Source organism: Lonchura striata, chromosome 6 (assembly GCF_050655825.1).
Source record: "Lonchura striata isolate lonStrDom1 chromosome 6, ASM5065582v1, whole genome shotgun sequence".
Classification (NCBI taxonomy): Eukaryota; Metazoa; Chordata; class Aves; order Passeriformes; family Estrildidae; genus Lonchura; species Lonchura striata.
In genome coordinates, this window is record NC_140708.1 from 5,798,981 (window position 1) to 5,814,510 (window position 15,530).

Below are 15,530 nucleotides of genomic sequence, written 5' to 3' on the forward strand. Positions count from 1 at the left end.
ATGATTAAGGCATGGCGTGGTTTGGAGGAGCATTTGTTATTTGAATATTTTTTATAATTTTTTATTTGAATAATTGGGAACTAGGAGTTAATTCATGTGCTCTGAGGTTCTTGTGTTTCTGGGCTGGTGACAAGGTGGGGATTGGGCACAGGCTGGACTTGATGGTCTGGGAGGGCTTGTCCCACCTGGGATTGTACATGAGAATAAGCACAACAGAAAAAAAGCTGTTATTTGAAAAGGCACGTGTGAATTACAGGGAAAGAAAAGATAATAGTAATAATAATAAACTAATGTGGAAGTTGCTGAAAGCCTGGTATGTGTGACTGTGTGGGACTGGCAAGCCACAGTGCATGAATAATTTTTCTGAATTATTAAGAGTGATGACTATTCTCTCACAGGGAACAATCGAGGAGCTCTGCTTGGAGCTCTGACATTGTATTTTTAGGACCAACTTATTTTCAAGTATATCAAACTGGGTTTTTTTCCTTACTCCATTCTAAAAGATGGATGGAATATTTCCTGCTCGAAGGGTTTGGGGCTCCCAAACTATGGAGGGTGATTCAGTCTGTGGTGGCAGGGGTGGAAGGAGATGATTTTTAAGGTTTTTTTCCAAACGAAAGCAATCTGGGATTCTATAAAATACTCTCATAAATAAGCAGCTGCCTTGCAAGGTGGTTTTGTTCCTCTAGCCAGCACTTTTTAAGGGCAGCTGGAGGTGCTTTTCTCACAGGCTTTGTTGTCAAAGTCTCATCTTAACCAATTATCCCTACTAATAAAGCCTATTTTGCTCACATTTAAGCATGACTGAGTTATTATCCATCCCTTTCCTTGTGGGTATTTAATTTTAGGATGCTCAGATGTGGCAGAGATGAAGCTGTGTTTCATTGATGGCCCAGCCAATGTGTTTTCCTACATGATGATATATTTTGTGGGGTGGTTAAAAGGGTTTGGATGATCTGGGGGCTTCTGAGCTTGCTCTGATATTCCTGTGTTGAGGACAGAGACAGAATCAGATGTTCTCTTACACATCTGAGATCATATTATGTTATTATTAATAGAATATTGGTACTATATTAAGCTCTTGAATTCCCTGAATTTGTTCACATTGGGTCTGTTTTGGTGCTTCTCCTCCAACTAGAACCATAAAGGTTGAAAAAGATCTTTAAGCTCATTGACTCCAGCCGAGTTTTCCTGTTCCTTTGCTGTTGTTTGGACCAAATTTCCCAACTCCTCCTCACATCCTTTCAGTTCCATCAAGGAGAGCATTGTTTTGTGCTGGGGATCTCTACATCCAGAGGGAAGTTTGACTTGGGCCAGGAATTCCTCACAGTCTTTTTGGGTCTTTTGACTTTTGCAGCAACTCCACTTGAAATCCCAACTCTAATCAAGGAGAAATGAAACAAATTTGGAGCCTTGGAATGAAATAAATGCCTGGAGCTGGAATGCAGCTTGACATGATGAACACAAAAGCTTTAATTAGGCTTTCTTTGGTGGCCAGTTGGGCAACACCAATAACGAGCTCGTTGTTAGGAGGATTTGGGGTGGCTGACAAGAACAGGCAGGAGCTGAATCAAGGCACAGCAGGGAAAGGCAAATGGAGGAAATGGGGCCATGCAGCACCTGGTCAGCCTTACAGACCCCAACTTTGCTGAAAGGAAGCCTTGCCCTGGGTGCAGCTTTACCTGGGCTCCTTATTGGCACACAGGAGGGGCTGGGCTGCCAGGGATGGCTGTGAAGGCAGATCCCAACTCAGGAATGGTTTGGTGCCATCCTGAGCCCACCTCGTCCTTGGCAGCCTGGTCCTGTTCCCTCCTGCCCTTCAGCAGGGTCACTTCTGGTGGCCTCTGGTGCCCAGTGGAATGAGCTGTGTTGAAATAACCTCCAAACTATCAAAGGAATAAAAAGAATCTTAAACTTCACAGAGCTGGCAGTGTGGTGGGTGGAACCCTGAGCTGCCTCTAACCCTGTGCAAGGACCGTGGTGTCCCCAAGGCTGGGCTGGCTTGGTGTCAGATTAAACTCTTTTTGGGTTTAGAGATGGGGTAACTGAGAGGTGTTTTAAAAAGCTTTTATTCTGTTTGCAGTCTTAGGAGAAGGGTGGGACAGTACAGATATTATAATTCATGTTATTACAATCAGAAGGCAACTATTTTAAAATTATAATACACTCTAAGTGTTTATAATACACTAGAGTACATTTTTCGTAGTTCTATTTCTCCAAAGTATCTAGTCTTATCTGTAAGGCCTTCCTTAGAAACTCGTTTCTGGTTCCATTTCTCTCTCAGCAATGTCTGTCTTATTCCATGGCATTTCTAAGTCAGCATTTCTTATCTCAAAGTTTGCATACAGATGCACACTGTCTGAGCCTTCTGTCAGGTTTTGAGACTTCTCTATAAATCCATTTCCCACAGTTTGGGTCTCCCCAAGTCCCACTTTGGCTTTTTTTTCCAAGAAGACACGACCCATTATGTGTTTGTCTCTGAAAACTTTGCTTCATATTCATCTTTCCACCAGCTAAATCCCTCCTGGCTGCTCGGGCTCTGCAGGGAGTGCTGGCTGTGAACAGTCCAGCCCCTGGGCTGAGGAGCTGCTCTCCAGCCTGCAGGTGTTTGAGGAGCTTCAGTTTTGGTCTAGATCAGGATTTAACATTCTCAGTTGTCCACCTGCACAAGTGGATTTAGAGATTTTGTGCCAAATGCCTCCTGTGGTGATTATAAAATAAATACTCAGAGAATCAGTGCAGTGTCACCCTTTGGTGTGCTCCAGTTTGTGTAATTAATAGAAAATATAATAAACCAAGTAATAAATCCATTACCTTCTTGTTTGTGCTTCCTTTCAGTTTTGTGTATGGAAGATATTTCAAGTAGCTCTGTTATTGTAGATGTGAAACTTGTAGCTAAAAGAGGATTTTGCAACTCCACAAAATCTATTTTTATCGCAATGCTGGACGTATCTAAAGCTTATTTACAAGAAATAATTACAAGTTCACATCTCTATATATTTTTGCTTTGACTTTTCTGCACATTTTTAGGGAAAATACTGATGTTTTGCTTTAAATTTATTTGTGCCCCAGGTCCAAGGAGCTAATAAAGGAAGCGATCCTTGATAATGACTTCATGAAGAACCTGGAATTGTCCCAGATCCAGGAGATTGTGGATTGTATGTACCCCGTGGAGTATGGCAAGGACAGCTGCATCATCAAGGAGGGAGATGTGGGTTCCCTGGTCTATGTCATGGAAGGTAGGGTTGGGAAAGATCTTATTTACTCCTTTTCTTTTAACACTTAGAGACAAAACTTTTCGTGCGAAAAACGGTTTCAGAGAAAGAGGTTGGCTAAATATGGTTGCTTAAAAATCGTGTGGACTGCTTTTGTGTGGAAAATTCTGCCTGGATTTGTGTGCCTGCCTGGCTAAAGAAAGGAGGTGAAATCTGTGAAGCCTGCACTGGAATAAGCCCCCCCCTAACAGAATTCCTGTGCTTGGAGGTGGTGGTTTGCTGGATCAATGAGGATTTTACCAGAAGGAAGGGTGGTGTGGAGATGGGGATGGCTGTGGAACTGGGAGAAGATGCTCACAGCCTCCTCCCAGCTGGAAATGTGGGTACAGCACATGGGGCTGTCCAGAGGAGCTGTGTTTGGTAGGATGGAAAATGGTGTTGGTGCATCCTGGGCACAAAGGAAGAGCAGCCCCTGTGTTCCAGCTCATCTGCTTGGTCACAGGATGTGCTGGGGTTTCTCATTCAGCTTTGTGAAAATCTTTTAGCAGATGTTGCCAATGCTCTGCCTTTCCAAAATCCCAGCTCCTTGTGTTTGGTGTCGTTTTCTTTCTGGGTTGTCTCACTCTCCACGTGTCAAATTGAGCATATTCTGTGTATCTTTGTGCTTTTTATTGTTAAGGAAGTGCATGCAGCTGTCAGAGTTACTGAGCTGGATCAAACCTCATGTGCATCCAGAGTGGCTGATCCTGAGTTCTGAGGGAAATATCCCTTTTTTCCTTCCTGCTGTGATTTGGTACCACATTAGATAAAAGCTTATCAAATTCTTCTTGCTCCTCACCAGAGCTATCTGGTGGACTCAAACATTTTGGCCAGATAACATCTTTTCACTTGCCCATCTATATTTTAATATCTTAAATTGTTCTTTTAAACAAAAATCTTTCCAAGGCAGTAAGCCATCCTTTAAACAAGCTTTCCTGCCAAATTCCTCATGCTGTATAGTTGCAAGTACTCCTCACTGGTTTCCCAAAACAACTTGAAGCTTCTGTCCTTTTAAGGTTAAGTCCTTTCTCAAGGCACAGGTTTAATTCCTCTGGTTTTTCATAGTTTTGAATTTTGCACATTGAAATGTTTTTTTTTCTGTGAATTGTGTTTCCACCTGCAGCACTGCATGGAAAGATTTAAGGTTTGCATGGAAAGGTTTAAGGTTTTTAGTCCTCCTTTGAATACAGAGACTGTTTTGAGGTGCAGAATCTGTTCTGTTGATGATAAAAAGCTGCTTCAGAATAATCCTTGAATAGTATTTTCTTCCTAGTGAAAATGTGGAGGATTTGCCCTGTGCAGTTCCGTGCTCCCTTCCCAAATTCCCTCCACACCAGAGGTTTGCTCATGGGGTTTTTGCTGCCTGGCTGCTTTTGGGATGCTGTGTTCTATGCTGTGCCTTGAAAAAAACCCTGAGAACAGGACATGTTGGAATTGGGGTGTATTTATCTCCTGCTCAGCCTCTTCCCACTCCCTGGAGAGGATTCTGGGGAGAATTAGGGGCAGAACTGTTTCTGGTATGGTTTGGGGTATTGAGCACTGCTTGCTACTCAGGTAACCCTTACTGCTGATAGATTTTATAATATGTATGATTATTATTTAGCAAATGGCCGTGTGGTGATGACTGTGCAACAAACATGCGTCAAACCCAAATTTTGGGTTTTTTTGGGCACTTGAGGTTTTCCATGTTCTCCTGGCAGCCCTGTGTGTGTGTGAGGGCAAGACTCGGCTCTTCCCTTGGCTTTGTAACTTAATTTAAGATTATTTAGATAGCTCCCTAAATATGCATAATGCTTTGCAAACCCAATTATGGAGAGTTTATAGTCTGTGTTTAGACATAATGCAATGAGTGATGATGAAGTCATGGAAATGGGAGAGGACATTATCAAATAGGTTGGGCCATGGTTATGAGAGCTCATTGTGGTTTATCATTCTGTGTCCTCTCAATTATTAACACAGCAAACCCAAATAAAAATTCAGTTCTTTGCAAAACTCTACTGGAGAGACCCATCTTTTGAGTATTACTGAGAGTTTTTTTCTCAAAAATCAAATAAATGCTGTCCTCTTTCCATTAATTCCTTTTCCCTTCCTTGCTTGGGCTCTTGCTCTTTGAGCTGGTAGTGACACAAACCAGAGCTTTGAATTAGGAGCTGAAGTAGAAATCTCTCAGCAAGCAGAATCCTGAATTTAGAGCTTCTTTGCTTTTGGTAAGTCAAATAAACCTTTATTTTATTTTTTAATTTTTTTTTTGTATTCTGGAGTGACTTCAGCCACAGTCTGTGTCTTGCTGGCCAAATTTCCACCTCTGGGGAGATGAGAGCCCATGGCTCAAGCTTTCAGGCTCTGACCCCACCACATCCTAGTCTTCAAAACACTTTATTTCTCTGGCTTCTTCAAAACACTTTATTATGTAAAATAAAAACTATATTCTTCAAAACACTTTATTTCTCTGGCTTCACCCTGCCTGTGCTGTTCTTCAGCCCTCTGAGGACACCCCTTGATTCCCTTTGTGTTCAAAAAGTAGCAAGAAACCTCCTCAACTTTTCCTTATTCACTGGAACGGGTCAAGAGATGCCCTAAACCTTGAGCAACACCAAAAAATTTCCCTTACAGCTGTGCTTTGAAGGTGGGAAGGAATGTATTTGTGATGTGACAAGTACCCATCAGGGCTGAAACTGCTGGCAGCATTAAACATCCCTGCTGTGCCCCCCTCCAGCAGGAATATTCCTCCAGGCTGTGAGGCTGGGAATGAAAAAAGGGACATGAGTTATGCTCTGCCTTAAACTACTCCACACTGGAACTCTCAGCTCTGCAGGGAAAACAATTGTGAGAGGAAAATAAATTTATTTATTGGCTATATTCCCTTTCCTGGGAGAATGTTTGCTGCTCTGAGAGGGGTTCAATGGATTATTTGTCTTCAAGCTGAGGGCTTTTAGAGCCAAAAAAAGTTATTGTAAATTAACCATAAATGAGTCTGCTACCTCAATTTTTTTTTTTTTTTTCATTGAGGGGAAAAAAACCTAAACATTTCCCTGGATGTGTTAAAAACACTGGATGTGGCACTGGGTGCCAGGGTTTAGTTGAGGTGTTGGGGTTGGGTTGGACTCAATGATCTTGGAGGTTTCTTCCAACCCAACCCAGTGATTCTGTGAATTCTGAGAATTTTCTAATTTGTAGGTTTGCATTTGCTGACTTTGCAACATTCCTAAAATTTTGCTGAAAGCAGATCAAAATGTGGCAGCCTGGAGAGGTGTTTTCAGAGAGCTCCACCTCGGATCTGGGCGGTGTTGACAGGCTGCAGCTGTGCGTGGGTGCTGCCTCACACTGATGAGGATAAATGTGATATCCCACCTCTGACCCCAAATGTTTCCCCTGGCTGAGCCACTCAGCTGCAGGCTGTCAGCTTGGATTAGGGCAGGAAGATCCTGTGGAGAAATCAGGTGGCAAGGTCCAGGTTTGAGGCTCTCCTGTGAATAAATTGATATTTTTAGGATAAAATTTAGAATAGAATAGAGGTTTTTTTTTTAGTTTTTTTAGACATTTTAGTCATAGGTATAAAAGAGTCCTCCCTTAGGGTTGGTGCCATTCCCATGAAGTATGGAAGAAATAATTCAGTGACACAGGGGGAAGGGAGAATTCCTTGGATTAACTCTTTTGTGGCTCATGGTTTTGTATTGGCAGTGGGTGCTGCACGTGAATCCTGAGGCTGCAGCTCTGCACACACCTGGAGAACCTGAGGGAAGAAAAATCCCCTGTGTGCTCCTGCTTCTGCAAGCATAGAGAGGGAAGAAGCAGCTTTTTGAGAACCAGCCCCTGTTTTAGTCATTTCCCTTCTCCTCTTAAATTTCCTTTTATTTTTGCCTTCAGTCATGGGGATTTGCTTTTTATTTTTAAAGGTGACTTTGTCTCTTGCTTTCTTCTTGGTGGCTCCCTCAAAGGAAGGATCTGTGATTTCCCATGGGAATGTGGCTTTCTGGGAGTTTTGGGAAGCAGTGTGTTCCTGGAAACTGTGGGATCATGGAGCAGGGGGTTGATAAGGGAATGCAAACAAGGTCTGTGTGGCTGTTTGAAGTACAGAGACAAATGAGAGTCCTTCTATGGGGTGAAATGCTCCTCTGGGAGGCTCAGGGTTTTTTCCTGTTGAACCCAAAGCAAAGCAGACACGTGGATGTTGTCTCTGTTCCCCCAGGCATCACCTCAGTGCCTGCACAGCCTCTGCCCCAAGGATTCATGCTCAGTGTATTGGCACTGACACTTCTCATTTCCCACATCTCCCTTTTCCCACCTGGGCAGTTCCTGCTTTGCCCCCAGGGTCACTGCAGAGTCCTGGGTGCTCCATGCAGTCATCCCAGTGCTGTGTTCAGTCTTTGTGTCGCCTCCCTGTGACCCTTCTCTCTCTTTATAGATCTGATTTAACAGGATTAATTCCCTTGGAGGGTCTCGTGAGTCAGATCCTCCTTCTCACAGGGAGAGTGCTTGGTGGGAATGATACATTAAAATGAACAAATTGTGGAGAACAGAGTTTGGATTTTGGATTTAAGGTGCATAAATGATCTGAGGGATGCAGCAGTTCTGCTGGGAGGAAAGGCTGGGAGAACTGGGTGTGTTCACCTGGAAAATGCTCCAGGGAGACCTCAGAGCCCATTCCAGAGCCTAAAGAGGCTCCAGGAGAGCTGGAGAGGGAATTGGGACAAGGGATGGAGGGACAGAACACAGGGAATGGCTCCCACTGCCAGAGGGCAGGGATGGATGGGATATTGAGAGGGAATTGTTCTGTGGGAGGGTGGGCAGGCCCTGGCACAAGTTTGGCTGAGCTCTGTGTGTGCAGGGACATTCTGGGTCACTGTCATGCTCTGGGATCACACCTGGAGAGATGGAGCTGAGCCTCTGCAGGTGGGATTTTCCTGGCTGCACACTGTGGTTCATCCTCTGTGCCCAAATACTGCCCTTGCTAGGCTTCCTATGGGAAATTTTTTCCTTTCTGGTGTGGGACCAGGTAGTTTTGAGTGCTTTTTCCAAGTACATTTCTGATAACATTCCCAACTCTCTGCAACTCCCAGGGGCACTGTGAAAGGTGATGGTAACAGCATCCCTTGCAGTCAGGGCTTTTCCAACACAATCAAGGCTCTTTTGCTTCCAGGACTTGTTCTGCCTCTCGGAGCAGGTGCTTTGGGCTCTACCTGAGCCTCTGAACCTCCTCTGGAGGGGTCTGGATCTGCTGTCCCAAGCAGATGTCCAAGACAGCATCTCACTGCACCAGTGCTGGCTGTGGAGATCGGGGGTGTTCACTCTGTGTCTGGAGGAGCTCAGTGTCTGGGTTTGAAAGCCAGGTGTCTGCTGAGGGAGGCAGGAACCTCCCTTGAAATGGAAAATGTAACCCCCCTCCCTCCAAATTATCATAATTTTGAAATTAAGGGGGTCTCAGGCAAAGATATGGGAATAGCAGTTCTTTACTAGGAAAATTAAAAACACAAATGCAATAGTACAAAAAAAAAAAATCAAACACTGACAGAGTGAGAACAGGACCTGTGTGTCAGGGAGGTGGCACAGTCCCATCCCAGGGTGGCTCAGCCCTCCTGCAGTGCCAGCTGTGCTTCTGCTGGAGCAGGATCCTGCACAAGGGGGGAGTTTTCCTCTGGAGCTCCAGGGCTGGGGAGATGGGCCTGGGCTCCTCTGGGAATGCAGGGGGGAAGAAAGCTGCTCCTCTGGGAATGCAGGGGGCAAAGGCTGCTGTGCTGCTCCATGTCTCAGATTATATCCAGGTAGGAATGTTTGGCTCCTCCCCCTGGATGGAGCATCTCCTCATGGAATGATGGAATTTTCTCAGCCATTCAGGGACACTCACTGGCCCATGAACAGAAGATAATTAATTATTAATGACCAATTAACAGCAGATATCTCCTGGAGGGGGATTGGTTGTGGGAGAGATAAAGAAAAACTGCCCAATGAACAGAGGATAACTGCAATCCTAACAACCCCCATTTCCAACCTCAGACACTCAGTGTGGCAAGGAATCAATTAGAAATTATGGCAATGTGGGAATTTCTGCACAGCCTGCCAACAAATTGCTGTTCTCCAAGGAGCCTGCCTTTCCCTGGACTTCCCATGAGATTTGGGGAAATGTCCAGTGGCAGCAGCTTCTTCTTTGTTCTCCGGTTTCATGCTTTCATCTGCTTTTGTACTGTTCATTGTTGTTTCTTTCATGCTGGTATTGCAGGGTTGGGCAGGAGTCAGATCAGGGTTCTTTCCTCTGCAGGCTTCATGGGTTTCCTGCCTCCTGGAGAAATTGGGTTGTCCTGGCATACCCAATGGGGCAATGGAATGCAAATCTTCCACTGTTATCAGCTTGTTATTTTAATTTTACAGTGTCTTATTATTAACTCTTCCAAGAGTATTATTTACCCATATTAGTGATGGTGAATTAAACATTTCTTGTACTTATTTCATGAGATGAAATTGGATATGAAAGGATGGTTGGGCTTATGACAGATGTGGTTTGATATTCTGTATACAGCAGTTATTTTCTAAAGCTGCAGAACTAAACCGCAGCACTTAAAATGCAATAAGAAATAATGGTGAAGTCATCCCTTTTCAGCAAGGAAATCCTAACCTTTGGTTAACTAAGCCAGTATTTGGTAGGGAGGAGAAGAAAATGGAACCCAAGCTGGGATTGATGACTTCAGACTTCCCAAATTTGTGGAGGTGTTTCCAGACCAGCAGAGGAGAGGAGGGACTGGAGGGTATTAGATGATTTATACAGATATAAATCCACCAAAGAGGAAAGTCTGGTGTCTCTGTCCTCAGCCAGGTCCTGCTGGCAGCACAAATTCTTGTTGGAATTGGATGAGAGGGGCCTGCTGGCAGGTTCTTCTGCAGGGCTGTAGAAGTTTGAGTGTTGAGCTGACCTGAGAATTCCTTTCATTTTCCCAGTGAATGCCTGGCTTTCTTTGGGATCTGCTCCTATTCACAGTGATTTACTCCTCTAATCATTACCTGAGCCTCTCTGAGTCTTTCTGCAGTGTGGTACTGACACAAAACTGGGGCAGCCTTGGCAAAAGCTGAAAGGATTCATTGCTGGGGAGGAGAACTTGGAGTTTATCAAACAGATTAATCATTCTGTAAATGCTTTCCTACAACCTGCTTCATCCCCAGGCAGCCAGATACCCATCTCCCCCTCTCCAGGGAAAGCAGTGGATAGTGTAACCTCTTCCAAAACATTTCCCACTGCATGACAATTTTAATTATAATGGATTTTCCCCCCACATAAGATCATAGCTGATGTGCCTTTTTTCTGTACTGCTCAGCAGTTATTTGAAGGCTGCTTTGTGGTGAAGGAGGTTTTATTTACCAAAGAAATTGGGGAGATAAAGCCTCATTCATTTTATTAATAATAGCAGCTGGAAAGGGAGGCACAAATGTCTTTCTTGTCCCCCCTGCTGTTCCATGACTCCCTTTTGTTGTGGCTCCCACATGTGAAATGTGAAATAAAAGGACTTTTCAACCCAGCAGTGAGCATGGAGGATTCTGACCTTTGGCTGTGCCCCTTCAACTCCAGGGCTCTGTAACTCAGGCTGTGTGTGCAGATAGAAAAATACCAGTGTTAGACTCCAAACTATCATTAAAGGACCAGTAAAAGCTCCATTTGGGTGGGCTGCACTGGCTTTGGATTCCTTGTTTGCTTGGAAAACTCATCTACAAAAATAATCAGACCATGGGAGCTCTGTGCCCTTTGTTCCTGCTCTTAGTTATGGGGGAGAGAGCTCAAAATCACCAATTTTGGGAAGGGGAAGGAGAGAGAGGCTGGGTCAGAATTGTATAAATACCAAATAGCCTGAGCTGGAAGGGATCCCATCAGGATCAGCTCCTGCTTCTTCTGGAATCCTGCAGAGTTTCCTGCAGGAGCTCATCCCAAAGAGTTGCTGAGTTGTAACTTCATCATTGCTGTTCCAGGCAGGAATGGGTGAAATGGAGGAAACCATTCCTTTTGGTCCCAGGGAACTTTTCCATGCTCCTTAAACACTTCATCTTGGTTGAACATCTCTTTACCCCAGGGGAAGCTCATGAGAACATTTCCTGCATTTTCTTCTCCTTTTTTTTTTTTTTTTTTTTTTTTTTTTTTTTTTTTTTGTGGGAAAAACCTCCCGTGGATTTTTGTGGCCAAGGCTTTGTGCAGCCCAGATGTTTGACACAGACAGGTCTGAGAATCAATCCAAACAAAAGGATAAAACTAGGAGGGGTGGGAGGAGATGTTTGCATTGCATTATTTGGTAAAGTTTTCTGATTTTTCCTGTGCTTTGATGTGCAGGGGTCCTGATCTGCAACTTCTTTGCAGCCCTGGCAGATGGGTTTGGGGGAAAAATGAGAATTCTGCTCTCAGGAAACAAATCAAAATGTCAGATCAATGTTTGCACTGTATTTATATAAAAATAATGGAAATTACAGTGTATCCCAGCAGCTGCTGCTCTCGCACATCCAGGCACAGATGATAATTAAATGCAATCAGAACACGTTGGATTTAAGATGGAAAAAACTAATAAAAATAAGATGTTTGCCATCCTTGTGCTAAATATTTTCATAACCTCTCCGTTCTGACTGTAAAAGCTATTTTGTGGAGCTACCAGAACATGAAATAACAGTGGGTGAGCGTTTCCATATTCTAAATAGCAGCAGCAGCCGGGATTTGAGATGCTGCAGATCTGGAAAAGCAATAATCCTGGGGTGGTTCTGCAGCCCCATCCTTCCAGAGGAGCTCCACAAGGGACTCTTTATCACTGCTGAAACTCTGTAAACTCTTATCTTGGAGAAGGAGGTAACTTGAAGTAATTTTCTGCCTCAATTGTGGGGATCTTTTTTTATTTTTACTGGTAGTGATATATAACAGGCTTCCTAAAGTTAATTGTATTTTTTGTTGCTTGTTGTTTTTCTGCTCCCAGCTCTTTCTTTTCATTACATTTTTGGGGGGATGGAGAGGTCCAGGAGCTTTTGTTGATAACTATTTCAAATCTGACTGAAATTAGGGTTTTTTTTCCCCCAGTTTTCAGCCCAAACCCCTGTGTTCTTTTGCCCTGTTCTTTTGTGGCAATTATTCCCTTCAGAAAAGGGAAGTCCGGGTGTAATGTGGATTAAAAATGTGCAGTGGGGACTGAGGAGCTGCTATGGCAAAGCCCTGCTGCTTTAGGATCATGGGACAAGTCAGGGGGAAGGGACATCTGGTGCCACATCCTTGCTCCAGCAGGGTCATCCCAGAGCACCTGGCACAGGATTGTGTCCATTGAAAATGGTGAATAACTTTGGAATTTACTGCAGGAGTTCCTGCAAAAAATGTTCCTAAGGATTATGGAACCATTTCTGCCCCTAAACCTGTAACCCACGGCAGGGCTGGAAAGAGACGAGCTTTAAAGTTCCTTCCAATCCAAAGTTTAGGATTTATTTGGCAGAAGTAAGATGGAAAACTGACATCACTGCTGAAATTTAAGTTTTCCAGTGATCCCTGGAGGTCTGTAGTAACCCATGGGGTAAAAATTCCACAGTGGCTGAGGAAAATTCCCAGGTGTCAGGCCCCAGGATAGAGATTTTTTAGAGCCAACAGGTCAACGTGCCCTGGAAATGAGAACTATCTCCAGAGATCTCCATTTAACACTGCACTGCTGGGTTTAAATTTGAACTGAATAAATCCATGGAAGATCTTTTTTTTTAAGCAAAGAATGTTTTAGTTCCTGGTTGGTACAAGATAAGAGAAGACGATGTCCTTGGGAATGTTCATCTGGAGGGAACAAGTGGACCTGCTGCATGATGAATGAAAAGAAAGGAAGTTTATTTTCTGCTTTCCACCAGCAGCCTCTGCTTATTATCATTTGTCAGCTCTCTCCAGGACATTGTTTTCCTTCTTGGAAAAACCAGGCCTTTTTCACAGACCCCACTTGGCTGAACATGTTTAACACTGCAGAACATATTTAACACTGCAGAACTTACTTTGCTCATCATTGCTGCTGGGAGGATCATTTATTTCCTGCTCTTGTGCTCTGTCAACTGGAACAAAAAGCATTGGGGTTTCCTCAGGAGCTTTGGGCGGTGGTTGGGAAGATCAAGGGGATGGGGAGTGCTCAGAAGTCCCAACAGCTTCTTGTGCTGCTTTGCCTTTTAAATTTTAGTGGTAATCTCGGTTTTCTGTCTTGAGTAAAATAAATCCTAAATGCCAGAATGGTTTGGGCTGGGAGGGACCTTAAAGAATGTTTCATTCCTTGCCATGGGTAGCAACACCTTCCACTGCCCCAGGGTGCTCCAACCTGCCCTTGAACACTTCCAGGAAAGCCTCTGATTTAACTGACAGAAAAAGCAGGGTTGGAACTCTTCATTCCTTTTCCTGGTCCCCAGATCTGCTTCCCAGTTGTGCAGCTGGGTGATTTCCATGTGTTAGCATTCTGAGCCAGGTCCTTGGGTGACACGAACCAGCACAGCCCCATCTGTCACCGAGCTGCTGTCTCCATGCTCTGTTTAATGTCGTTATTTACCAGAGGAAGATGAGCAGTAAGTGAAACCTTGCCTTCGTGCTCTGGCCTCAAACAAGGCAGGCTGAAAAAGAGAATGAGAGCTGGGGCCAAAGCAGAACATAAAATCTCACAGTAAATGAAAGCTGATGGGAGGCAATGGAGTGTGGAACGGGATATGGATTTTGGGACTTCCACCGAGGACTGACTGGTGCAGATCAAGCCAAGGCAGGAAGGAGTGTGGGAAGGGACCTCAAAGGGACACTGTCCACTGTCCCAGGCTGCTCCAAGCCCTGTCCAGCCTGGCCTTGGGCACTGCCAGGGATCCAGGGGCAGCCACAGCTGCTCTGGGCACCCTGTGCCAGGGCCTGCCCACCCTGCCAGGGAACAATTCCTTCCCAACATCCCATCCATCCCTGCCTTCTGGCACTGGGAAGCCATCCCCCCTTGTTACTCCATCCCTTGTATAGAGGCTCTCTCCATCTTTCTTGTTGGCTCTTTCAGGCTCTGCAAGGCCACAGTTTTGTCACCCCAGAGCTTTTCCTCTCCAGGTGAACAATCCCAGCTGTGCAGCCTTTCCTCCCAGCAGAGCTGCTCCATCCCTCTGCTCATCCTGGTGCCTGCCCTGGGCTCTCTCCAGCAGCTCCAGGTCCCTCCTGTGCTGGACCCCATGGATAGGAGAAATCCCTTTCCTTAGGGTTACTGACATCTAAACAGGTTAATGGTTAAAAACTCTTGCTGAGCTTTTGTTCCCCCTGAGTAAGCGAGGAAAATGATCTGTTTCCTAATACAGTTTTAATTTTCTGAACCCTACAAGTCAGAATTGGCACTCAGGAGGCGTTTCCAGAGCTGTGCATTGTGCTGCAGCACACAGCAAAAAGAGGTGCTGGAGATTTATTTCCCTGTCTGGAGATGAGTTATAAGTACATTCACCACATTATGCAGATCAGCTGTCAGACTGTGGGATATCTGCATCAGGAATGGCTCTGATGCCAGAATAGAAATCAGGGAGTATTCACTCCAATATTACAAATTAGTGATTTTAAGAGCTCCATAAAGAGTGGAAAGAATCACGGTTTTTAAAAGCTCAGAATAAACAAGTTAATGCAGTGACAGTGCTGTGGGAGTGACAAGCATCAGTGTTAGGGTTTCTCACAGTCCTGTCAGACTGATTTGGATTGTCCTATGTTTATTCAGGGTGTTATCCCCCATAATGGGGAGGTTCTGGCACAGGCTGCCAGAGAAGTTGTGGATTCCCAATCCCTGGAAATGTCCAAGGCCAGTCTGGACAAAGCTTTAAAGCTCATCCAGTTCCATCTGCTGCCATGGGCAGGTTGCTTTGTACAGTGGAGAAGGGGAATAGGGAATGTCAGTGTGCCAGGGTGAGGGGCTTTCCACCATCTGGGAATTAGGAGTCACCAGCAGACCCAAACAGATAAGTCCTAAGAGCAAAAAAAGGTTGTGGCTTTTTGGTTTTCTTTCCCCCCAGTGGTGAAAGACAAGATGCAAATTTGACATAAACAATTCCTAAGGAAATGTAGACAGTTTTACATTTCAATTATGATTCTCTTCCTAAGGGAATGTGTAATTTTATTAATGTGATGTAGCTATTTCCTTCCATGGCATTTGTTCTGTCAGCTTTGCTACATTCAGGATGTTTGGAATATATCCCTGGTGGCTTGTGATACCTTGTGCTTGCTCATCCCTGGATGTCCTTCCTGATTCCTGGAAAGATTTGAAGCATGGAAAAGGTACCCTTTAAAGAACCAGAAGGGTTCACTGAATCTTG

General features: G+C 44.5%; 1 protein-coding gene across 2 annotated transcripts in view; it reads left to right on the forward strand.

Annotated features, from left to right (window-relative positions):
• PRKG1 (protein kinase cGMP-dependent 1) overlaps positions 1 to 15,530 on the forward strand; it is a 379,974-nt gene that overhangs the window by 64,114 nt on the left and 300,330 nt on the right. For both annotated transcript variants that reach the window (XM_021537071.3, XM_021537070.3), the window contains exon 2: positions 3,073 to 3,239. In XM_021537071.3, the coding sequence (XP_021392746.1) occupies positions 3,073 to 3,239 (167 nt within the window). The remainder of the gene's footprint in view (positions 1 to 3,072; positions 3,240 to 15,530) is intronic.